This window comes from Garra rufa, chromosome 25 (assembly GCF_049309525.1).
Source record: "Garra rufa chromosome 25, GarRuf1.0, whole genome shotgun sequence".
Lineage (NCBI taxonomy): Eukaryota > Metazoa > Chordata > Actinopteri > Cypriniformes > Cyprinidae > Garra > Garra rufa.
In genome coordinates this window covers 7,657,027-7,682,878 of record NC_133385.1, presented here as the reverse complement: position 1 = coordinate 7,682,878, position 25,852 = coordinate 7,657,027, and the positions used below count along the sequence as shown (strand labels likewise).

The 25,852-nt window shown below is 32.9% G+C and overlaps 2 protein-coding genes across 2 annotated transcripts in view; both read right to left on the bottom strand.

Annotated features, from left to right (window-relative positions):
- Positions 1 to 5,325, bottom strand: part of chid1 (chitinase domain containing 1) — a 12,986-nt gene extending 7,661 nt beyond the window's left edge. The window contains exons 1-9 of the mRNA XM_073831455.1: positions 5,241 to 5,325; positions 4,887 to 5,011; positions 4,630 to 4,779; positions 2,338 to 2,470; positions 2,200 to 2,244; positions 2,007 to 2,113; positions 1,681 to 1,742; positions 163 to 255; positions 1 to 75 (exon numbers count right to left, since the gene is read on the bottom strand). The exon at positions 1 to 75 is cut by the window's left edge and continues 27 nt beyond it. Of these exons, the coding sequence (XP_073687556.1) occupies positions 1 to 75; positions 163 to 255; positions 1,681 to 1,742; positions 2,007 to 2,113; positions 2,200 to 2,244; positions 2,338 to 2,470; positions 4,630 to 4,779; positions 4,887 to 4,994 (773 nt within the window). The 5' untranslated portion in view covers positions 4,995 to 5,011; positions 5,241 to 5,325. The remainder of the gene's footprint in view (positions 76 to 162; positions 256 to 1,680; positions 1,743 to 2,006; positions 2,114 to 2,199; positions 2,245 to 2,337; positions 2,471 to 4,629; positions 4,780 to 4,886; positions 5,012 to 5,240) is intronic.
- Positions 5,326 to 5,898: 573 nt separating this feature from the next.
- thoc5 (THO complex 5) lies at positions 5,899 to 25,761 on the bottom strand. The gene is made up of 20 exons (XM_073831454.1): positions 25,654 to 25,761; positions 24,245 to 24,342; positions 20,318 to 20,461; positions 20,129 to 20,242; positions 18,768 to 18,865; positions 18,354 to 18,500; positions 18,151 to 18,265; positions 16,262 to 16,394; positions 16,091 to 16,168; positions 15,974 to 16,017; positions 15,786 to 15,885; positions 15,492 to 15,600; positions 15,294 to 15,395; positions 13,908 to 14,004; positions 12,026 to 12,137; positions 11,582 to 11,685; positions 11,362 to 11,449; positions 8,776 to 8,891; positions 8,495 to 8,688; positions 5,899 to 6,118 (listed from the first exon to the last, which is right to left on the bottom strand). Exons 2-20 carry the CDS (start codon positions 24,338 to 24,340, stop codon positions 6,055 to 6,057), a joined length of 2,055 nt encoding a protein of 684 aa, XP_073687555.1. The 5' UTR covers positions 24,341 to 24,342; positions 25,654 to 25,761; the 3' UTR covers positions 5,899 to 6,054.
- Positions 25,762 to 25,852: the final 91 nt, after the last annotated feature.

Sequence of the window (25,852 nt, the reverse complement as noted above, 5' to 3'; positions counted from 1 at the left end):
ATCAGACTGAATGCGTCCACCACCGGTGCCAGTTTCTCAAAATCCTCCTGTCCAAACATGCCAGGCTGACCAGTGCTGAACACAACACAGACAGCGGCTTAAGTAAACAGGTTCAATGCATAAGAAAAACTGGGATGGAAAAAAACAGAAATATTTGTTTACCCCGGTGCGACTGAAGGAGGGATGACCAGCACACATGTTAACTTCCCAGCATTCAGCGTCTCACACAGGTGTGTGACCAGGTGCACCAGCTCTCTGTAACACACACATAATACAGACCCACATCAGAATATACAGTTGACATCAAACATTTACACACACCTTGTAGAATCTGTAAAATGTTACTTATTTTAGCGAAATAAGACGGATCATATAAAATGCATGTTATTTTTTATTTACTACTGACCTGAATAAGATATTTCACATAAAAGATGTTTACATATAGTCCACAAGAGAAAATAATAGTTGAATTTATAAAAATGACCCTGTTCAAAAATGTTCATACTCTTCATTCTTAATACTGTTGTTACCTGAATGATCCACAGCTGTTTTTGTTTTTAGTGATAGTCCCTTGTTTGTCCTGAACAGTTCAGCTGCCCCCTGTTCTTAAAAAAAAAATCCTTCAGGTCCCACAAAATCTTTGTTTTTTCAGCATTTTTGAACCCTTTCCAACAATGACTGTATGATTTTGAGATCCATCTTTTCACACTGAGGACAACTGAGAGACTCATATGCAACTATTACAGAAGATTCAAACGCTCACTGATGCTCCAGAAGGAAACACCCCATTAAGAACCAGGGGGTGAAAACTTTTTTTAATTTGAAGATTAGGATAAGTTTACTTATAACTTATTACTTAAATAACTTATTTTGTCTTCCGGGAAACATGCAAGTTTCTTCTGTAACTTCTGAAGGGCAGTACTCAATGAAAAAAAAATATATATATATATAGGCAAAATAAGACAAATGTGCACATCTTTCTGTTCAAAAGTTCTCACCCCCCAGATCTTAACTCACAGTTTTTCCTTCTGGAGCATCAGTGAGCGTTTGAACCTTCTGTAATAGTTGCATATGAGTCTCTCAGTTGTCCTCAGTGTGAAAAGATGGATCTCAAAATCATACAGTCATTGTTGGAAAGGGTTCAAATACACAAAAATGCTGAAAAATCAAATAATCTGTGGGATTTTTCTGAAGAACAGGAGGCAGTTGAACTGTTCACGACAAACACGGTACTCATGAACAACTATCACTAAACAAAAACTTCAGGTAACAACACAGTATTAAGAATCAAGTGCATGTAAACTTTTGAACAGGGTCATTTTTATAAATTGAACTATTATTTCCTCTTGTGGACTATATGTAAAACATTTGAGAAAAAAAAAAAGAAACCTCTTAAACTGTATGATCAAATCTCATTTCCCAAAATGTTCACAAAAAAAAAAAAGTAATTTTAGTAATTCAGTTAAGTACATTTTTCATTTGAGTTATTTTTGTTGTCTTTCTATTTAACTGTATTTTTAATTCAGTTTTAGTCATTTTAATACTTTAGGTTAAACCTGTTATAACTTGTACTTCTAATTTCCATCAAAGTTTTAAACGATTTATATTGATATTTATTTCAGCTTCATTTCAATTATCAAAAAAGTTTTTCAACAGTTTAGCACACACGCTCTTACTCACTTTCTCTTGTTTCCTCCGAGTTGACTCCATAACTCCAGTGTGTAACCATCAAACCCTTCAGCCTGAGGAGCAAAATCACAGTAAGTCAACGATTCTCGCCATGAGGAAATCAAATCAACTTCCTCAGAGCAGATTAGCCAGCATACATGTATAATATTTTGGTTACACAGAAGTGAAAATCCACTAATGAAATACAGTACAAGTCAGACTTTTGACTAGGAACTTCCTGTTAGACTGACTCACAGGAATTAGAATATGAATCTTCTAGTCAGGAAATGTCATGTAAAAATTTGTCATGATGTGAACACAGCATGTAAATACAGCACCTTTGCCACTTCCAGCGCCTCTCGACCCAACTCCTCCATCTCATCCTCGCTGTCCAGAACGCTCATGTAGTCCTGATAGGACCATCCGTCAAACAACAGCCGAGGAACTGAGAGAAAAACACACACTGAGAACCTGGGGCTTTCAGCTAGAGATAAAACCTCATGTCTTTCACAACATTAAATCCATACTCACGCATTTTGTTTTTTTTATTGGCCTTTCTCACTGCTTTGACCCAACCTGTAAAAAGATGAGTGCTGTTAGTGCCTAAAGAAAAACATTTACCTTCTCACAAAGCATCATTGTCTTACAAAGAAAGAAAAGTGATCAGACCGGGATCATGGTCATGAAGACCAGTGATGTGGAAGCTCTCGGGTCCCCTCCGTCTCAGCTGAAGCCACACCGGAGACACAGACGTCAGCTTGGGACCGAACAACTTAGCGATGTCATATCCATGAGAGTTCCACTGAAAGATCAGACAGAAAGATGGATGAATGGATGAAGGGATAGACACAATAGCTATGATAGAACCATAGATAGATAGAATGATAGATTGAACAATAGAACGACAGAATGATTGATAGACAGATAGATAGATAGATAGACAGATAGATAGACAGATAGATAGACAGATAGTAAGACAACGATAGATAGATGAATGGACGGACGAATGGATGGATAGAAGGATGGATGGGTGGATGGGTAAATGGATGGACAATAGATAGATAAATAAATATATAGATCTAGAGAATGGAGATTGATAGACGGACGGATAGGCAGAGAGATAGATGGATTGATGGATGGATAGACAGACGGACGGATAGGTGGATGGATAGATGGGTGAATGGGTAAATAGATAGATGGACAATAACTAGATAGACAGAAAGAACAATGGATAGATAGATAGACGGAAGGATGATAGATGGGTAGATAAGAGATAATTAGATGGGTGAATAGATATATGGATGGACAATAGATAGAATGATAGAATTACAGAACGACAGATAGAGAGACTGATGGATGGATAGAAGGACGGACAGACGGAGGGAACGACAGATATACAGACACATAGAAAGACAGACAGATGGACAATAGATAGAACGACAGACAGGTAGATGGACGGATAGGTGGATGGATAGATGAGTGAATTGGTAAATGGATGGACAATAACTAGATAGATGGACAGACAGAACAATAGATAGATGGACAGAAGGATGGATGATGGGTAGATAGATAGATAGACAGATGGATGGATTATAGATGATGGATGGATGGAGAACGATAGATGGATGGATGGATGGATGGATGGATGGATGGATGGACGGGTGGAGAAAGAGAGATGGAGAGACGAAGGGAATGGTAGACATATAGACAGATAAAAAGACAGACAGATGGACAATAGATAGAACAACAGATAGATACAACGACAGAATGATTGATAGAACGATAGATAGAACGATAGAACAATAGAACGATAGATAGATAGATAGATGCTGGATGGATGGATGGATGGATAGGGAATGATAGACGGACAGGCAGAGAGATAAATAAATGCATTGTTGGATAGACGGACCGACGGACAGATGGATGGGTGAATGGATGAATAGATATATGGATGGACAATAGATAGAATGATAGAATTACAGAACGATAGATAGACGGACGGATGGATGATGGATGGGTAGATAGATAGACAGATGGATGGATTATAGATGATGGATGGATGGAGAACGATAGATGGATGGATGGATGGGCGGGCGGAGAAAGAGAGATGGAGAGACGAAGGGAATGATAGATATATAGACAGAAAGACAGACAGATGGACAATAGATAGAACAACAGATAGATAGAACGACAGAATGATAGATAGAACAATAGAATGATAGATAGAACAATAGATAGATAGAACGATAGAATGATAGATAGAATGATAGATAGATAGAACGATAGATAGATTGATAGAACGATAGATAGATAGAACTATAGAACGATAGATAGATAGATAGATAGATAGATAGATAGATAGATAGATAGATAGATAGATAGATAGATAGATAGATAGATAGATGAATTATAGATGCTGGATGGGTGAATGGATGAATAGATATATGGATGGACAATAGAATGATAGAATTACAGAACGATAGATAGACGGACGGATGGATGATAGAAGGATGGATGATGAATGGTATAGACGGACAGACGGAGGGAACGGCAGATATATAGACAGATACAAAGACAGACAGATGGACAATAGAACGACAGACAGACAGATAGATAAGACAGGTAGATAGATAGATAGATAGATAGATAGATGATAGATAGATATAACAACAGACAGACAGACAGATAGACAGACAGACAGACAGACAGACAGACAGACAGATAGATAGATAGATAGATAGATAGATAGATAGATAGATGGACAGACGGAGGGAACGATAGATAGACATAGAAAGACAGATGGACAATAGATAGAACGACAGACAGACAGACAGACAGACAGATAGACAGATAGACAGATAGATAGATAGATAGATAGATAGATATAATGACAGACCGACAGAAAGATAGATGGACAATAGATATGATAGGATAGATCCTGATAGATGCTGTGTGACTCACAGGTGTGATGTATCCCAGCACTGCTCCTTTAAAGTGTCTTGTGGACACACACTGAGGACAGAATCTCTTCTCCTCTCTCACTATGTCCCGCCACTGAGGGTCCGTCACCACCAGACCTCGGTCCTGCGCCGGACGATCTGCCACTGTCGTCTTCACACACAGAATCACACATTCAGGGGAACTAGCATATCTGCATCCCGCAGAAAACACACTGATCATAGTGAAGTTGTAACAGTAGAGTAACAGTAGAGTCTCACCTCCGCCTCCTGAATCTTACTGGCTTTTTTGGCATCGGTCTTTGACAATGTGCCTCTGACTACAGGAAGCAGCAAACAGACGTGCAGAAATGTCAAATCTGCTCTCATTTCAGCGCTTCTGCAGTCTGAGGAACAACAAACACGGATTATAATAAACATAAACCACTGGATATCAACACTGCACTATGGTGCCACCACAGTATCAGTGAAAAAATATATGCATTAAAGGTTCTTATTGGAATCACAATGTGACTCAAATGCAGCATTAAAAGCACCTGTGCAGCAGTTTTAACACGAGAGTCTCAAAATGAAAAAGTGTTGATTTTATCCCCTGCAGTAAATCCAATCACTCACCCGATGTGTGTGTGTGTAATATGTTTAATCTGCGATATAAATGTTCATGATCTTCATCAGAGATGATGATGTGGACATACAGGTTTGACAGACTGTGTGCATCTGCTGTCACGTGACCGCGAACCGTCGCGGATTTCAAAATAAGAGTCTCTAATAAATGTACAATTAAACTCAACAAATAACTTAGAAGGTAATTGTTTTCGTTTCTATGAAACCTACGAATGTATGTAAAATATAAATATATTACTTTATATCCACCTTTTTCCTTCCCGTGAGAGTGGGCGTGGCCATTTGTAAATAGAATAGGCCTGGCTTCCAGCTCATCCATGTCTAGCTATTTTTAGCTGTACAAAACTCGTTTTGCTGCTTGAATTTTATTGCAGATTAGTGCATAATATTACCATATTACTTGAATGTATTATCTTAATTATGAGCACACTGGTTTGTAGTGCAAACAGTTTTACTGTTTACTGCACAGTGTTGTTATTCTTATTTCCCTATAGAGGATAATAAACTGGAAATATCGCCATAGGCTTACTTCAGTGTTGAAGAAAGAGGTAGATACAGTACTAATATTTAATAATTGTATAATTAATAAATATATAAAATAATACATAGATAACAAAAATATTTACAATAAGCAAATAGGCTAGGAGACTTTCTTATCAAAATCAATGTTTATTTTCTAATTCACATTATGTGAGCAAACAGAGAAACACGGGTGAAAAAAACAGAGATAAAAGGTAAATGACAAAGAACGAGAGAGCCCCGTCGGATAACACTAAAGCACTCTTGCTCGTCCTGCGATCCAAATTCAGCGGTGACTGAAGAAACCCTGAGGATGATTGTACTTGAAGGGCTTCAGACGACTTGGACCCCTGAGAGAAAGACATGGTTCAGAATTATCCAGTGTTAATTATTACAAGTGTGAGAGACATTAAATGTTTGAGGTACTATATGCCAAATATGCCCTTTAGCAGTAGATACTACTTGATCTATGCTTCATATTTTATAACAATTATAACAAAAATTTCTAATAATCCAGATGAGGTGTGGGATTTGTTTCAAACATGTTACAATACTGCATGTTTAAACTCTTGGTTCAGAAGCTGTTAAAATGAACAAAATCCCTTCTACCAAATACACCCTGAAACTACGAATAGACTACAGGAAGCAAGGTAATATGCCTTAACTTGACCATTTCAGTGCACTTTTAGACCTCAGACAGCTATGTTCTATGCCATTGTTTTGATAGAGAGAAACAAGATACTATTCTAATTTCAACATTATTTCTTCTTCAGACATTTTTCTTTAAATAAAATAAGTATCAGCTGTATACAAAGTTGCCAACATTTGGTTTTCGACCACTGATAACAAGTAACATTCAAAAATCTGGACATGGAGCCTCATTGAGATCCCTATTTCTCTAGTACTGAATGATGTAGGGCCTTGAAAATTAAGATTCTAAATAAAATGTTTATTAACAACTAGAATCTAAAATCATATTGCAATATCTTTAATACTTCTCGAGTTATAGGCATGTGAACATTGGAAAAAGCATATTTGTGGCACTCAGGAATGTTCAATGCAGTTGTCTTGACAGAACGAAACAAGATACATCTCTAGTTTTAACATTATTTGTTCTTCAGACATTCCTCTTTAAAAGAAAAGCAGGATCATATTTTTTCAAACTGACCCACTTTTGTTTTTTGACCAGTGAAAATGTTTAAATTTGAATAATTTACTCCTGGAGCCATAATGAAATTTCAATATCTCTGGAACCGAATCTCATAGGGCTTTAAAAATGAAGATGCCAAAAGCAAAGTTTGATAAGACCCAATATCTAAAAGAGCATTAAGATATCTTTTATACTTCTTAAATTACAGGCTTGCTATTTTAGGATATGTAATACCCAGGGAATGTAAAGTTATGTACCTTGGAAGTTTGAAAAGTCATGTTCCAGAAGAAGATAGGTATTTAACTAAAATATTACTGGTCACATGTAAGAAAGCAATAACAAGAAATTGGTACAAGGCCAAATCCCCTAATACAAATCAGTGGTTAGAGATCATGAGAGAGGTCTACATCATGGAGCGAATGACATATGTGACCCTGGACCACAAAACCAGTCTTAAGTGGCTGGGGTATATTTGTAGCAATAGCCAAAAATACATTGTATGGGTCAAAATTATTGATTTTTCTTTTATGTCAAAAATCATTAGGAAATTAAGTAAAGATCATGTTACATTAAGATTTTTTGTAAAATTCCTACTGTAAACTTATCAAAATGTAATTTTTGATTAGTAATATGCATTGTTAAGAACTTAATTTGGACAACTTGGTGATTTTCTCAGTATTTTGATTTTTTTTGCACCCTCAGATTCCAGATTTTCAAATAGATGCATCTCGGCCAAATATTGTCCTATCCTAACAAACTATACATCAATAGAAAGCTTATTTATTGAGCTTTCATATGATGTATATATCTCAGTTTTGTAAAATTTAACCTTATGACTGGTTTTGTGGTCCAGGGTCACATATCGGATTAGAATGAAAGGAAATGCCTTTAATAATAAATGGGAGAAATGGATGCAATATGACAGCAATTGATGCTTAAAGATTGATTGTTTCAAATGCAAGTACTTTATTCTAAATAATAGATACCGGCAACTGTTACTGTTGTTCTGTTTGCTGTATTTCTCCACATCTGTTTAATGCAACAGTATTATATAGAATTGAGATATGTGATGTTTCTGTTTAAATGTAGAAAAAAAAATCTTCATAAAAATGTATGTGGAAAAAAAAACAAAATTACAGGCTTGCAAACTTTGGGGAAAAACTTCAAGTGATGATTCCCCATTTTTAAAAGGTCATCACTGGCACATAATGCAACAAAGATGGCTAATGTCTACAGATTTTACTAATAGAACTACCAACCTCTGTGTAAAATATAAGATTACGACATTGCCAAGTCATTTTTACTCCCCTGTAACTTCACTCTGATTCTGATTCTCAGGTGAAAATTGGCATTTTGACCTCCTTTTACAAAATAGTGGATTACTCAGTAAGTATTCATCCATGACATTTAATATTTTGGCTTTTATCACTACACATGTCTATCTTTCTTCAGAATAAATATTAGCAAAATCAAAAATCTGAGGCGGGGACCTCTGGTTGAGTTGACCCGGAATGACCCTTCCACCAATCATTTTGATTCATTCCTCAGTGCATTTCCAGCATCTCTCATGTGTTACCTGGTAGTACGCAAGCACATCTTCTCTCTGGGAAACTCCTTGGGTCCCTCAGAGCCGTCACACACTTGACTCTCTGTCTCCAGGTACACATCCAGACACACGCACAAGCGCTGGATCTGATTGGTCAGGAGCTGGAGACCCGGACGTGGCCCCTGCAGCTCGGACCGGAAGACGTTCACCTCGCTCTCCATCGCCTGCACATGACAACCACGTCATTTACAATTCATATCACAATGAATATCTGAGCAGATCTGAAGATGCTGCAGCTGTGAGGGTCTTACCCGCAGGTTGTCATCAGTGCGGCCGCTGCGCTCGCCTTTCCAGTGCAGAGAGAGAGAGAAGAGTGGCGTGACTTCAGGGTAACGCGGGTTCACCACCACAGCGGCCAACAGACGAGCTGAGAGAACAAAAGACATTTATGTCATCAAACATTGTGGAATTTAGGATGATGAATTTTATTTATAGTGCACTATACATTTGACATCAAATCTCAAAGTGCTACAAAGATCAAACAGATAAAAATAGAACAAATTCTATGGGATGGGTTTATGATGTTCAGGTCACTGGCTGTGTTTCCATTACCTTTTAAATTGTGAATTAAAAATATGCCCAATGGCATTTATAGGTCACATGCAATATTATATGAGACCCTGGACCACAAATCCAGTCTTAAGCAGCACAAAAATATTTGTAGCAATAGCCAACAATACATTGTGTGGGTCAAAATGATCGATTTGTCTTTTATGTCAAAAATCATTGGGATATTAAGTAAAGATCATGTTTTTATTAGTAATATGCATTGCCAGGAACTTCATTTGGACAACTTTAAAGCTGACTTTTTCAATCTTTAGATTTTTTTTTGCACCCTAAGATTCCAGATTTTCAAATAGTTGTAACAAACCATACTTCAATGGAAAGCTTTTATTTTAAAGATATTTATTCAGCTTTCATATGATGTTTAAATAAATTAACCCTTATTGGCCTCTTTTTATTTGTTTTTGTTTTATGTTTATTAAGCTATAATTAATTCATTTCAGTTTCATTTTATTTCAGTTGTAGTTTTAGTAATTTTAGTATTAAATGTATTTAATTTTAATTTATTTATATTTATTTTATTCTGATTTAGTTGGCAGTGTTATTTATTTTAATTAATATATACAATATTTTCTTAATTAAATTATATATTTGCATTTTTATTTTAGCTTTGATGAATATTTCAGCTTCTTAATAATTTAGTGCTTTAGCTTATTTTATTTCATTTAGTTGCCAGAATTCAGCTTTATATTTTTTATGTTTGTATTTTAATTTCAAATAAATGTTTTAAAATGTCGTTTTTTATGCATTTTGTGATTTTTAATATTTATTTGTTTTAAATATGTCTACATAGCTTTTAAGTTTTGGTTTATGGCTTTAGTTTATTTAGTTTTACTAGTAATAATGTAACATTTTTTAAGGTTTTAATTTATGGTAATAACCCTGTAATGCAATGTTTCAATTTTTAAGTTTTAACTTTTTTTTTTTACATCAAATATCAATATTTTTTAAATTAACAAAACCTTTTTAATAGTTTTAGTAAATATTTGATAGTCTTAGTTAATACAAACTAAATTATATTTATATATTAAATTTGGTAAAGGTTATTTAACTTGAGTTTAAGTTTGTGGTTTTGTAAGTTTTTTATTCATTTTTTTAAAAAATGATTATATTAAGCTTTAATTTTATTTTCATTTTATTTCAGTTGGAGTTTTAGTCATTTTAGTCGGCAGTGTTATTTTAATATCGTTATTATTTACAATGAAAGCTTTTCTTTATATATATATTTTTATATATATGCAGTTTTCATTTTAATTTCAAGATTTTGGTAACTTTGATTTGTGCTTCTGTTAATTTTATTAGCTCTATTTAGCTTTAATTTTATTTCAGTTTTTTAATAACTTTAGTACTTTAGCTTATTTTATTTCATTGAATTGCCAATGCAACAGTATTGTTTCATTATTATTGATATACTATTGATATACTAGTTTTTGTTAAAATTGTGAATTAGATTTCAGGTTTATTTTGCCATTTTTATAATTTATTTATTTTAAAATATGTCTATATAGCTTTTACGTTTTAGTTTTACTAGTAATAATTTAAATAATTACATTTTCTAAGGTTTTAATTTATGGTAATATCCAAGCAATGCAACAATTTAAAATTTTATTTTAACTTTTAAAATGTTTTCCTTCAAATACTAATATTTTATTTCAATTTACAAAAAAAGATAGTTTTAGTAAATCATTGATATACTATTAATATATACTAGTTTTTGTTAAAGTGATTAATTAAATTTCAGGTTTATATTTTTTCTGCTTTTATTTTAATTTTAATTAAATGTTTAGCAATTTTGTGTGTTATAAAGAAATCTTATAAATGTTATTTATTTTTCAATATGGCCATATAGCTTTTACATTTTAGAGTTTGATTGTAGTTTATTTAGTTTTACTAGAGTTTACTAAAGTAACTTATTTTAAGTAATTACATTTCAGTTTTAACATTTTTTATATCAAATATTCATATTTTATTTCAATTAACAAAACCTTTTTAATAGTTTTAGTACATTTTTAATCATTTCAGTTAATAAAAACACTGCCCAGAAAGATTTTCAAGACTTTGTTTTGAAAGATTCAGTTGCAAGTAAACAAGATATTACTAATTTCAGATTTCTCTGCCACTCTAATCGTCACATAAAAACTGTGGGTGGCCACTTTACATGTCAGTCAGATGGCCTCTTTCTGTCTAAGTGGGTGATTTTAGGCCAAAATAAGCTGAAATGCAAACCAGACATGTTAACAGAAAAAAGTCGGACACAAGAGCACAATTCCCACCTGTTCCTCTCTCTACAACCGCCATGAAAAACAGATCCGTCTCATGCACCAGTCCGGCCTTCAACACATGCTCCACAAAGCCCAGCTCCTGATAACAACAACCAAAATACACTCATTTTCTCTCAAGAAACCAAATTTGCATTAGGCTTGTCTGTTAAGTCAAAGTGAGAAGCTAAACATCTCGATTCAAAAGGGTATTTTCAGACTGAAAGGAACATACGGTGAATTCCTGGTGGCTCATCATGGTCCAGCGAGTGAGACCGGAAACCACTTTAGCAGGAAACAGATGCTGGCACTCGCTGGAGACGGGAATGATGCTGTGCTCTGGAACAGAACAAACCCATTGCAATGTAAATGCACCAAACTAAATGGATCAGAACAGTATCACAGTTCAATTATTACATTTACTGACTTGAACTTCAGAATGATTAAGATGTTTAATGTTTTGAAAATACAGAAAAACAGAATCATTGCTAAATATTATTACAATTTAAGATATCCGTTTTCTATTTTTACATATTTTAAAATGTAATTTATTCCTGTGATACAAAGTTGAATTTTCAGCATCATTACTCCAGTCTTCAGTGTCACATGATCCTTCAGAAATCAGTTTAATATGCTGATTCCCTGCTCAGATAAATCACAAAATGTGGTTGTCTCATACCCAGTGAGCTGAACTGTTTGTGTAGGGCCAGTCGAGCCTGCAGTCTTCCTCGCAGCAGTTTCATGGTCCTCTCCATGTGACTGGCGCTCAGAGCGCTGCCCATCAACTCCGACTGAAACAACAGCACGTCATGACATTACAATACTGATGTCAACAATAAAACTAGGGATGCACCAAATGTTCGGCAACTTAAATTATAACAATAACACCTAACAATGATGTGACGCAATCAAATAGAGGCGCGCACTAATGCAGCAAACATGTCGGCAGTGTTGAAGCATTTAAAACTGTCCGAGAAAAACACAAAAATCATTACAAGCACAGACAGCGAGAGACTGTTTAGTATTGCATCGCATGTCTTCCATGAGAATAGGATTGTTGATGGTTACTGTATGATGACTGAAATCACGAAATGGCCTTAAACCATTAGTAAATAAAGTACAGAATGTTATGCTGTCTAATAAACGCACAAATTGTATTTATTCTGACAGCGCTGCACAAGCTCGTTAGCCAGGGTTCAAAGTCCAAAGCACGAGGGAAATCTGCGTAATGAGAATCATTCATAAATCTGCTGCTGTCGGCAAAAAGTAGCAGGGAACATATTTTTTTGAAGTGTAGACCTTTTTCCTGAGTAAACGATGAGCGCCGCCATTACGAATTCTAACGTCAGATTGAATGCTTTTCTGTTCCGGTTTCCATAGGAACCAGTGTTGTTTTCGTCAACGATGACGATGACGAAATCATTTTGTTGACGCCACTTTTTTTCATGACGATAACGAGACGATGACGAGATAAAAATGGCTCGTTGATGACTAAAATATGACGAGACGTGTGTGAGTTTTCGTTGACGAGACGAGAATAGACGAAAATGTTAGTGGGTGGTCCGTCAGACGTTTAAAATGCATGACATTTCCGCTTATTGTGCATGCCAATTAAAACTTAAAAAGTATCTGACGCTATGGCAAGCCGTTTTAGCATTAAATACCCTTTGCTATACTAGTATGGCAAGCCGTTTTAGCATTCCATCCTTGTTTGTCTTTTATGTTCTAAAACATACCTTCATTATTGTAATTATTGGTGAAAATAGTCGATCCGGAAGCTCACATTGTGTTGAACTATAGATCTGCTATTTTCAGAACTTATAAGTGACACTACCCAACAGCAAAATACTTACTGACCTACATTAATTTGTTAAAAGACTACCTTTTTCCCTTTTTTTTGACTAAAACTAGACTAAAACCTTTTTGACTTTTCGTCGACTAAAACTAGACTAAAACCTTTTTGACTTTTCGTCGACTAAAATTGGACTAAAACTATCACATATAGAAGTGACTAAAATTTGACTAAAACTAAGAAGCATTTTAGTCCAAAAGACTAAGACTAAGACTAAATCTAAGATGGTTGTCAAAAACAACATTGATAGGAACCCATTCAAATAGCGTCCATCTGTTTTTAATGTAGCTAACGTCCGCTGCTTCGTGTCATCTACACACTCATTAAAGTGAGGCACTGACAAATGACGGTCATTGCGACATTGCCAAGTGATGGCGCTATGGAGCCATGTGCTTTTTAAAAACATTTTAATAGGTTTAACATTAGGAAAAACGTCTATACCACATTTAATCCCATGATTTATGACTTTCTGCTCAGATTTAAGACCTTCTTAAATCCTTATACTGTGGATGTGTAAATTAAAACTTTCTAAGACCTTTTTAAGACCAGCCGAAACTTTTTTTAAATTTTTAGACAATGTTAATATGGTCGCAGACATATTGTGCATTTAAGAGTCATTTTTATACCTAATGTACAAACAGTTTAACAAGAAAAAAGTTTTTAAAAAAATTGCAAAACGTAACTCAAACATTTCTAAAGCAACACACACCTGTGCACCATCAGACGAGAACTGCAAGCCGCCCAGTTTCTGCACCCAAACATACGGATGTCCGAGATCTGACACGTAATCCCCAAATGTAGTGATTCTGCACAGAAAGTCACATTTTATTTCACTTATTTTTTAATTATTTAACAGAAAATCAAAAGCAAAGGATTTCATGACACATTCAAAGTAGTATAAATTAAAATAGAAGCACCAGCATAAACAGATTTACAATGTATTTACTGTATTTTTCATTTATATGTGTATTTTATAATAAATGCAAACAGTAGATATTCAGTCACTTAAGAAAGAGTACTCTGAAGTTGTGAAGAATGTCTGAATTAAATAATTTAGGTGCTATAAATCTGTATTCATGTTAAAAAGTTAGATAAGGGGGTTTTCTTTTCAATTCAAAAGTATAGCTTTAATTTAAAGTTTGTTTGAATTGTTTTATAACATGCAGGAGAAAAATAAAAAGGCAAAACAAATGTTTAGGTTAATAAAAAAGGTTAAAAAACAAACACCTTTAGAGGAAATGTCATAGGGGGGCCGTGCAAAATTGACCCGAGAAGAAGGGGGCCCTGATATAAAAGTGTGAGAACCCCTGTAATAAAATAATATGTTGCAAGCTAGCACTGAAAATAAACATGTTTAATATATTAATATTTGACTTTTGTGTTTGTTGCTTTTTTTTTTTTTTTACTAAATTGGAATCGAAACTGGGAATCGAAAAGAATCAGAATCGATAAAATTCAAACGATACCCAACCCTAGTCACTATAGTTAGGGTATGTCAAAAAACTCCCACTTCATTTTCTCCACCAACTTCAAAATCATCCTACATCGCTGTTTTACCGTTTTCTTTATAAAGGGCGTTTGATCTTCTTTGCACGTTCACTTTGTAAACACTGGGTCCGTACTTCTGCAGCGATGTAGGATGACTTTAAAGTGAAGGACATAATGAGATGTGAGTTTTTCAACCTACCCTAACTGTTTTGAACTGGAATAAACAGAGTTGACGCAGAGCTAGACAAGACAAGCATGTGACGTTAAAAAGTATATAAATTTTATATATATATATATATATTTTTTTTTTTTTCAAAAACAACCAATTGTTTCGCTAGACACTTGGCTGGGATCGTTTAGAGCCCTTTGAAGCTGCATTTAACCTTCATTTTGGTAGTTTAAACTCGCAGTCATCATAGAAATCTACTATATGGAGAGAAATCCTAAAATGTTTTCCTGAAAAAACAATCTCTTTACAACTGAAGAAAGAAAGACATGAACATCTTGGATAACAAGGGGGCGAGTAAATCTGTACATTTTTGTTCTGGAAGTGAACTTTTTTCATTTCTTTTCATTATGTCAGAATTACTACCATAGTTGGCCTTACCCGACTTTATCAAACTGATAGCGGTTGGAAGGGTTGGGCGTTTCTTTGCCATGATCAGATGCATAAAGACAGTTCAGCAGACTCTCTGTGTTCAGCAGCTCTCTGTGACAGATGCATACACGGTGTTAGAAAAACAAACAACTACTCTGACTTTATAACCTTTTGATTTAGGTATGACTTTGGTGCTGCTGTACTGACCCAGTGCTGATGGCTCCGGACAGATCTGTAGTGGTGGAAACTTTGGTCTTCACAGTCAGAATGTTGAGATTCATGAGATAATAGAAAAACAGATGCAGGACACTGCCGTCTGGAGAAAGACAAAACAACAAGTACAGTTAAAAATGACCAAATACAGCAAATCAGAATGATTTCTGAGGGATCATGTGACAATGAAAACTAGAGTAAAAATGTTGAAAATTCAGGTTTGCTTCACAGGAATAATTAACATTTTAAAATATATTCAAACAGTAAACAGTTGTGTTTTTAACACACCTTTACACTTAAGGTCCACGCAGAGCGAGAGAGGGTGGCGTCTCAGCATCTCTTTACGCTTGTCATCCAATTGGACACCTACAGTTGCCCGGCGGCGCTTCTGAACAGAGAGAGCGCAAAAAGTGAGTACATTAGCACACAAACTACAACAAAATGAACTGGAGAGCAATCTTAAAACTCAGTCTGACCGTGTTCTGTTGCTCTTCTTCAGCATCTGAATCACTCTCATCATCTGAGACAAAAACACAAAATATAAGATCTCTCTGATCACACACTCTTCCAACTCAACCGACACGCAGAAGTACCTTGTGAGTCCTCTGGGGGTCTGGAGAGAGCTTTGGCCTCATCCACGTCTCCGCTGATGCTCACAGACAGGTTTTTGTCTGAAACATAGAATTGCATGATCTCATAAACCAGGATTTATTAGAAATGCAAGGTCTTACAGGAGCTGATGAGAATGAAGATGCGAGTCTTACCGCAAGCCTGTCCATATGCACCCGTCTGGACCAACAGCACGTACAGAGGGGGCGGCAGGTGACGGGCAACCTCTGCTTGTTTTTGCATTTGCTCGAACGGCATTGACAGATACTCCTGCACTGGGATAGATGCCTGTGACAGAGAGAAATCAGTCAGTCTCTTTCTGTCTAACTGGGCAGTTCTTATCCAGAATAAGATGAAATGTGACTTACAAGAGGTTAAAAGATTGCAGTCATAAAAAATGTTTCTAATGCTCACCAAGGATGCATTTATTTTTATTTTTTTTAAATGCCGTAAAAATGATAAAATTGTGAAATATTATTACAAATTACAATATTTAAAAATAAATTGGAATATATGTTAAATTGTAATTTATTTCTGTGATCAAAACTGAATTTTCAGCATTACTCCAGACTTCAGTGTCATATGATCCTTCAGAAACCATTCTAATATGGCGATTTGCTGCTAAATAAATATTTCTTACTCATAGTTGTGCTGCTTAAAATATTTTTGTGGAAACCATGATAAATTACCAGTCAAATGTTTTTGAACAGTAAGAAGTCTCTTCTGCTCACCAAGCCTGCAATTATTTGATCCAAAGTACAGCAAAAACAGTACAATGCTCACAGTACAAATATAGTTACCATTTTTAAAAAAACTATTTTCTATTTAAATATTATTGAAAATGTAATTTTTTCCTGTGATTTGCTGCTTAACAAAAATTTCACTTTATTATCAATGTAAAAAAAAAAAGATTTTTCTGCTTAATATTTTTTTTCTAAACTGTGATAAATTTATAGTTAATAAATAGAAAGTTCAAAAGAGCAGCATTTAATAAAAATCTTCTGTAACAATAAATGTCTTTACGGTCACTTTTTTTAAATTAATTTAATAGCATCCTTGCTGATTAGAAAAAAATAATATATATATATATATATATATATATATATATATATATATATATATATATATTTTTTTTTTTTTTTTTTTTTTTGTTTTGTTTTTGTATTACTATAATATTATTATTATTTTTTAATCTTACATACACTACCAGTCAAAATCTTTTTTAATGTTTTTTCAAAAGAAGCATCTTCTGCTCTCCAAGCCTGTATTGATTTGATCTAAAATACAGCAAAAGCAGTAATATTGTGAAATATTTTAAAATCTGTATTTATTTTTGGAGGGTTAAGAGAAATTATAGAGATTATTTTTTTATTTAGCAAGGATGCTTTAAATTGATTAAAAATGATGATAAAGACATTTATAATGTTACAAAAGATTTCCAATTCAGATAAATGCTGTTCTTCTGAACTTTCTATTCATCAAATAAAGCAAAAATTCTACTCAGCTGTTTTCGTCATTATAAATGTTTTTTGAGCAGCAAATCAAAATATTAGAATGATTTCTGAAAGATCAGGTGACTGGAGTAATGATGCTAAAAATTCTGCTTAATTTTCACTGTACTTTGGATCAAATAACTGCAGGCTTAGTGAGCAGAAGAGACCTTAAAAACATTAAAAATCTCACTGTTCAAAAACTTCTGACTGGCAGTGTATCATGGTTTCCAAAAACCTATTAAGCAGCACAACTATTTTTAAAATTAGTAAGAAATATTTATTTAGCAGCAAATCAGCATATTAGAATGTTTTCTAAATATGTCATGTGACACTGAAGACTGGAGTAATGCTGCTGAAAATTCTGCTTTGCATCACAGGAATAAATTCAATATAATCAAATACATGTAGAAGATACTTTTTTTTTTTTTTTTTTTTCAAATAAATTCAGCCTTGGATGAGCATTAGAGACTTCTTTCAAAACCATTATAAAAATCTTAAATATTCCAAACTTTTGATTGGTAGTGTGTATATACGCCAATCTAGAGTTTCACCTGCATGATGTTCTGCAGTCCAGGTTGAAGGCTGCTCAGATATTCTCTCTTCTGCTCAATGGCTTTCTGGATCTTCTCCTTTCTTGTCAGAGACATCTTATACTGCTCTGCCAACCTGCATTATGGAACAACATCATCTTAACATCTCTTGGTCAGGATTTAGCGATATTAGAAGTTTATGGAGAGTCATTGGTTTGTGTTACCTCTTCCTCTGCTCCAGTTCCCAGTCCAGGCGGGCGAGCGTGAGCTGGTGGTTGTCATCGCGGGTGACATGAGGGCGTGAGATATCAGCCGGAGCCTCCTGAAAAAACTCCTCTTCACTGACCAACTCAATCTCCTCATGCTGAGACCTGAAACAAATAATAATCATAATTCGACAGTGTTCTAGCAGATTAAATAATCTTTAGAAGTTTTTTTTTGGAAAACAAAACAAACAAATAAATAGTATTCTAGTACATTAAATATCTTTAGAATCATAAAAAAAAAAAAAAACATTTTCTAACAAATTAATTAAAACTAATTAATTAATGAATAAATAATTGCATATCATCCAGCATTCTAGCAGAGAAAATACTTTTCGAGCTGAGCCTGATTAGAAAAAATGTTTATTCACTCACTTGAACTCGAGACATTTTCCGATCTCTTTCTGCAGGTGCATGACCTCATACAGCAGATTCTGCAGCTGCAAATGAAGAACATCCACTCGCTGCTTCGCCTGCCGACAGAGAAATATTGTTGGTTAAAACAATCATATACCAAGCATGTTAAACAGAAATATGGACACAAATGTAAATAAAGCAAGGTATGGCATACTGCATTTGTTATTTCTGCACTATGCATTGTATCTACACAAATTTGTTGTTAAATACAAAAAGTGTTGTTATTGTTAACTACAACTAAAATATTCAAATTTATTTTAATTGTTAACTGAAATAAAGCTGAAATAAAAAATAAAAGTTATTATAAAAAAAATATTGTATGATAAAACTTAAAAAAAAAAAAAAAAACATTAGAGAACTTCCTTTGGCAACTATAACTAATAAAAATGACAAAAGCACAAAATTACTAAAACTAAATAAAAAAAATGAAATTTAAATGCCACATTTCTAGAATTCTAGATTAAATATTTTAAAGCCTAGAATGATTAGAAAAATATGAGAACAGTGTAAAATGCGCTACCAGTCAAACGGTTTTGAACAGTAAGGTTTTAAATGTTTTTTTAAAAGTCTCTTCTGCTCACAAAGTCTGCATATACTGTATTTGATCAGCAAAAACAGTAAAAAATTTTAAAAAGTTTTACTATTTTAAATAACTGCTTTCTATTTGAATATATTTTAATATTTAAAACAGTTGAGTACATTTTTTCAGGATTCTTTGAGGAATAGAAAGATCCAAAGATCATCATTTATCTAAAGTAAAATGCTTTTGTAACATTATACACTATACCATTCAAAAAAATATTTTTGGAAAAGAAATTATAGAAATGAATACTTTTATTTAGCAAGAATGCTAAATAAAAAGAGATAATAAAGACATAATTGTACAAAAGATTTCTATTTAAGATAAATGGTGTTCTTCTGAAAATTCATCAAAGAAACCTAAAATAAATTGTACTCAGCTGTGTTCAACATAATAATAATGATAATAATAATAATAAAAGTTTTTTGAGCAGCAAATCTGAATGTTAGAATGATTTCTGAATGATCATGTGGAGTAATGATGCAAACAATTTAGCTTTAAAAATCGCAAAAATAAATTATTTTTAAAATATATTCAAATAGAAAACTGTTATTTTAAATAATTCTACTATTTCTGCTGTACTTTGGATCAAATAAATCCAGGCTGTGTGAGCAGAAGAGACTCCTTAAAAAAAACATAAAAAATCTTCCTGTTCAAAAACTTTTGACTGTTAGTGTACTACTGTTTTAAATGTTAATTGTTGCATACTAGAGTATGAAGTATACTGAAGTGTGTTTACCTCGTGTGTCTGGTCTCTGCCTTTCTTCAGTCGCATGTGCGCCAGGCGGTTGAGTTTCTTCAGGGTGATGAAATGAACGCTGCACTGTCTGCGTCTTTCCTCGATCTCCACGCTCTAGAATGCATAAAGCATAAGTCAGTTCTATTCATTCACTTCTATTTTCTGGCATATGGCAAATGTGAAACTCACTCCGACTTTTGTGCCACCGGATTTCAGCTCCTGGATTTCAGCCATTAGTTTGGCCAGAGTGGCACAGGTGTCCTTATACAGCATGTAGTCCTGCTGTGGGTCCCTGCCCTCCAACTCCACCTCCTCATTATACACACGGACATCCTAAGGGACACACACAGTGAGTGACCAGAGAACACACACACACACACACCCCTGCCTAACAGTGGTGAGCTAACATCCCAATAACACACTTTGTAAAAGGGATGAGACTACAAAACTGTGAGATGTGACCCTCCTCACCCGAAAGTGCAACAGAAAAGGTGTTGAGTCGACAGCTGATGATATTTATGATTTAAACGGATCCCAAATGACATGCTAAACTACACAGCTCTCTGTAATACTTGATTGTGATTTGTCAATCACAGCAAATATTTTTATAACAATAATGATTATTATTATACAAATTAACTAATATTATACATTTAAAAACACTTATAATAATAATAATAATAATAATAAGTATTATTTGTTATAATGCTAAACAGCATATTGACTCTCAATGACAGCAAATATTTTTCATTTAACCATTTTACTAATTTCCTATTATGTAAACTATTTTACTATTATATAAATTATATAAAGTATCTAACATTATACATTTAAAAACACCTATTAATAATAATAATATTAATAATAATAATAATAACAACAACATGTTTTTGTTATAATGCCAAACAGCATATTGACTTTTGGCAGTTTTTAATTGAACTATTTTACTACTTTTAATTTTAATATTCATTTATGTTTTATTTATGTAAAATAATAAGTTAAAATTATTTGTAATAATTACACTATTATTTTTATTTACTAGATATGTATATAATATACAGTAGATTGTTATGTAAATAATCATTATAAATCTGTTATACATTCAAAAACATGGGTATATTTGTTATCCTGACGATAAATTATAAAAGTATTTTTTTGAAAAAAATAATGATAATGATATAAATAAATAGTTACAATTATTGTAATAATTATGTAATATTGTAATATATGTTACAACTAACTCATTTTATTTATTTTTAAACAATTAACTCCTCATATTTTTATTTTGGTGGCTGAATGTAATTAAAGGTAATTATTATTAGTATTTTTGTTATAATGATGCTAAATTCATAGTGTATTAGCATATTGACATTTAACTTTTTAGTTTTCAATATTAATTTACATTTTATTTATGTATTAATAGGATTAACAACAATGCCAATTATTACTATATAAATATAAGTTAAATTTAAATTGAATTTCTTTTTTAATTAACTTATTTATAAACAACTTTTGTTTATTTTATTTCTTTATTCTTAACAATTAACTCCTCATATTTTCATTTTAGTGGTTGAATGCCATAAATGTTATAATAATTATTGTTATTATTTGTTATAATGATGCTAAAACAGCATATTGACTTATGGCATTTTTATTCAATTCTTTTTAGTTTAGTTTTTATTATTAATTTATATTTTATTTATATATTAATAACATTAACAAAAATGCTAACTATTACTATATATTTATTTTTTATTTAACTATTTTTAGTTTTTAATATGAATTTATATTTAGTTTATATATGAATAATATTTAAGTTAAAACTATTTATTACAGTTTCATTTAACCACAAATTTATTAACAATTAACTTTATTTTATTTTATTTATTTTTTATTTTTTAACAACTAAATTCTTATATTTTTATATAAGGATTTAATTTAAGTGATTAAATTTAATATTTTATATATTTTTGGTGGCTGAATGTAAAAAATAGGGCTGCAACGATTCGTCGACGTTGTCGACAAAAATCGATAATAGAAATAGTCGACAATGAATTTCATTGTCGATGTTGTCGCCAGACATGTTTTCTCCGACCGAGTGAGGCATCTCTCTGCCGAGAGTCGCACATAGGCATTAGCTTCTATGCTGAGCGATAACATACAGAAATGGCGGCGTCCAATGCACTGAATGCAGCAGCTGCGCGTACCAAAACACGCCCGTTTCACACATACTCCGTCTGCAGTGCGTATTTTTTTTCCACACCCATGTTAACGGATTACAACGTTCACAATGTACGGACTGTAAACGCGTTCTGTGTGAGCGCAAAACGAGTCCGTGCTGCTTCTGCACCGCATACGTAACGCACACGGACTGTAGACGCAATGCAGACTGAGTATGTGTGAAACAGGCATAAAGTTTGGGAGCATTTTAGCCTGCTACGGCGAATAAAAAGATTACCTGCATGGTTTGTAAAGCAGTCCTTGTGCATCACGGCAGCACCTCTGTGATGCACGAACATTTAAAGAGAAAGCACGTCGGACAGTTAAATGAAACCAGTTTGGCTGGCCTCGGTAAGATTTAAATAACATGGAAGCCAATACGTTTTGTTTTGGATATACATGTTTGTTTACGGTATTATTGCTGCTGATGTGCCTGCCCCTGGTTTACAGGAAGAAAATGTTTACTTGATTTTAATTTATTTTTTCTTATAAAACAAATGTGCCTGTCCTTTAAAAAGATTATAGAGTTTCTTAATTTATGCATTTATGTCTGTACTGACCGATTACTGTGCCTAAATGGTTTTAGACAGGGCATTTTTATTTACTTTTAGTATGAATTGGCCTATCAGCAGCAAAGTTCAATAAAATATGCATTTTTCATTGAAGTACCCCCTTCTTTCTTGTATTTACTATAATTTTCCACATAATTAAAGCAATCTCATGCTAAATTTGAGAAAAATTGAATAATTATCCGATTAGTCGACTAATCGTTTCAATAGTCGGTGACTAGTCGACTATTAAAATAGTCGTTAGTTGCAGCCCTAGTAAAAAATGCTTATTTTTATTATATATTTTTTTCTTTTTTTCTTATAATGGTGCTAAACATCATATTTGATTTTTTTTAATTTAACTATCTTTAGTTTTTAATATTAATTTATATCAATTTTTATATTAAAAATATTTAAGTTAGAATCATTTATTACCCTTTAACTTAACCACTAAAATATTAACAATGAACTTTTTTTTTTAACAATTAAGTCCTTGTATTTTCATTTTGGTGGCTGAATAAACCTTTATTATTATTATTATTATTATCATCATCATCATCATCTGTTATAATGATGCTAAACAGCATATTGACTTATTTTGGCATTTTTTTATTCACCTATTTTTAGATTTTAATATTAATTTATAACATTATATATTATAATATTTAATTCATTTATATAAAATATTATTTTTGTTCATACATTAATAATATTAACAATAATGCTAGTTATTTACTTAAATTTTTAAATTACTTATTACAATTTTTATTTTATTTTTTATAAACAATTAACTCTTCATATTTTCATTTTGTAAATAAAATGCGTTAATATACCAAGCATTTTTTTCCAAAACAAACTTTTAAACAAAATATCACTTACATTACATCACCCCTTGCAATGTGTAAAGTAAAATGGCCTTTGCTTTCATGATAAGTGTTTATTTTGTACCCTTCAGCTGTCAGAGAGAGAAAGAGAGACAGAGAGAGATCTCACGGGAACCTGATTCTTTGCTGTAAACAGCTTCCTCTGTCCGAAAAGATGAGGTCCGGCTGGATTCGTGACCTATGTACACACGCCACATGAGTCTCACACCAACATATCTGCGCACTGAAACTCATCTGAACACAACTCATGACAGAAAGACATCTGAAGCCTAAATGAGAGGAACATGCTGGATTGTACCTGGACCTGCCTCAACCTGACCTTCCTGAACTTGACATGTGAACTGACTGCACTCAGCTGCACATGAAGAATGATGTGAGGGTTAATGGACTGCTCTGCTGCGATCACATCACAAACAGCACTAACACAACACACACTAACTGCATTTCAGATCAGAGCTGCTCACCTGATCGCCTTCTCCTCGACCTCGCTTGGTTTCTGGAGTTCCTGCTTCGTTACGGATGACCTTCGGTTTTCTCTTCTTCACAGCGTCGGAAGACATGACTGAAATATGAAAGAAACCAGATTAAATAACAAGCACTGATTTAAAATTATATTGTGACAAACTACATGACATATCATGTCAATGTGCTTCCAAACAGAAACTTTTCTCTGTGAGGGAAAAGAGTTTTCCTACATTAGTATCAGAATATTTTATGAACATGATGGAGAAATTAAAACTTAATTTGTAAATTACTCTTATTAGTTTCACACAGACCATTTACATGTACACAAGATTTTTAAAGTCTCTTTTGCTCACCAAGCCCGCATTTATTTGATCCAAAGAACAGCAAAAATTGTACAATTTTATAATATATTTGCTATTTAAAGTAATGGTTTTCTATTTAAACATATTTTCAAATATAATTAAAAATTGTCTTTTGTAAATTAGGGAAAAATGCATGGTATTTATTTTTTGCTCAGAAAAACAAAACGAAATGCAAAGAAATTAAACAGAAAACTTTGTAATATTTTTGGAAAAACTACAATTTAAAGCAGTATTACACTTGTTGTTTTTATATCTATATCTATATATTAGAAAGGATGCTTTAAATTGATCAAAAGTGATGATATCTATATTTCAGAAAAATGCTTTTCGTCAGAACACCCTATTCATTAAAGAAACCTTCAACATAATAATAATAATAAATGTTTTTTGAGCAGCAAATCAGAATATTAGAATGATTTCTGAAGGATCATGAGACCGGAGTAACGATCCTAAAAACTCATTTTTGAAATCACAGGAATAAATTACATTTTAAAATATATACACATAGAAAACCGTTATTTTAAATAGTAAAAACATTTCACAAATGTAACGTTTTCGCTATACTTTAGATCAAATAAATGCAGGCTTGGTGAGCATAAGACACTTCTTTAAAAAACATTATTTTTTTATATAATTAACTGTAGCTGCTTTAGTGTGGTTATTGTAATATAGTTTTCAGTAACTTATTAAAAAAGCTGAAATAAAACGTGTGAAAAAATGAAATATAAAACATAGAAAACGTAAACATAACATAATATAGCTCATTTAAAGTACAAATAATGCTACAAATAACACTTATCTGCTTTGAGTAAGAACTTATGAACTCAACCGTGTTTTAAATATCAAACACAGACTGTCCTTCTCTTAAATATTAGTTTAGTCAAGTTATATTTACATATAACGTTAACTGTTATTCAAAGGACAGTAAACGGTGCTATCAGGTTAGCTTCTAGTTAAAATAGCAGCGGGTTGGTTTAAACTCATGATATGCGTCACGTTGTGTTTAAACAAAACACAGTGGTAAACATATAAGCATAAAATCTCACCGTTTAAGAGCTTTTATCCAATTTAAGTATCTGAATATGAATTTTATTCAGTAGAAGATCTAATTTCAACAGCAGGAGTGATCACGGCAGACTGCAGGAGGAAACAACGGATAGCATTTCCGCTTTCTGGCTTACACAATAAAAGTTCTCTAAATACGACAGAGCAAAATTATAAATTCTTTATAAAACAATTTCGAAC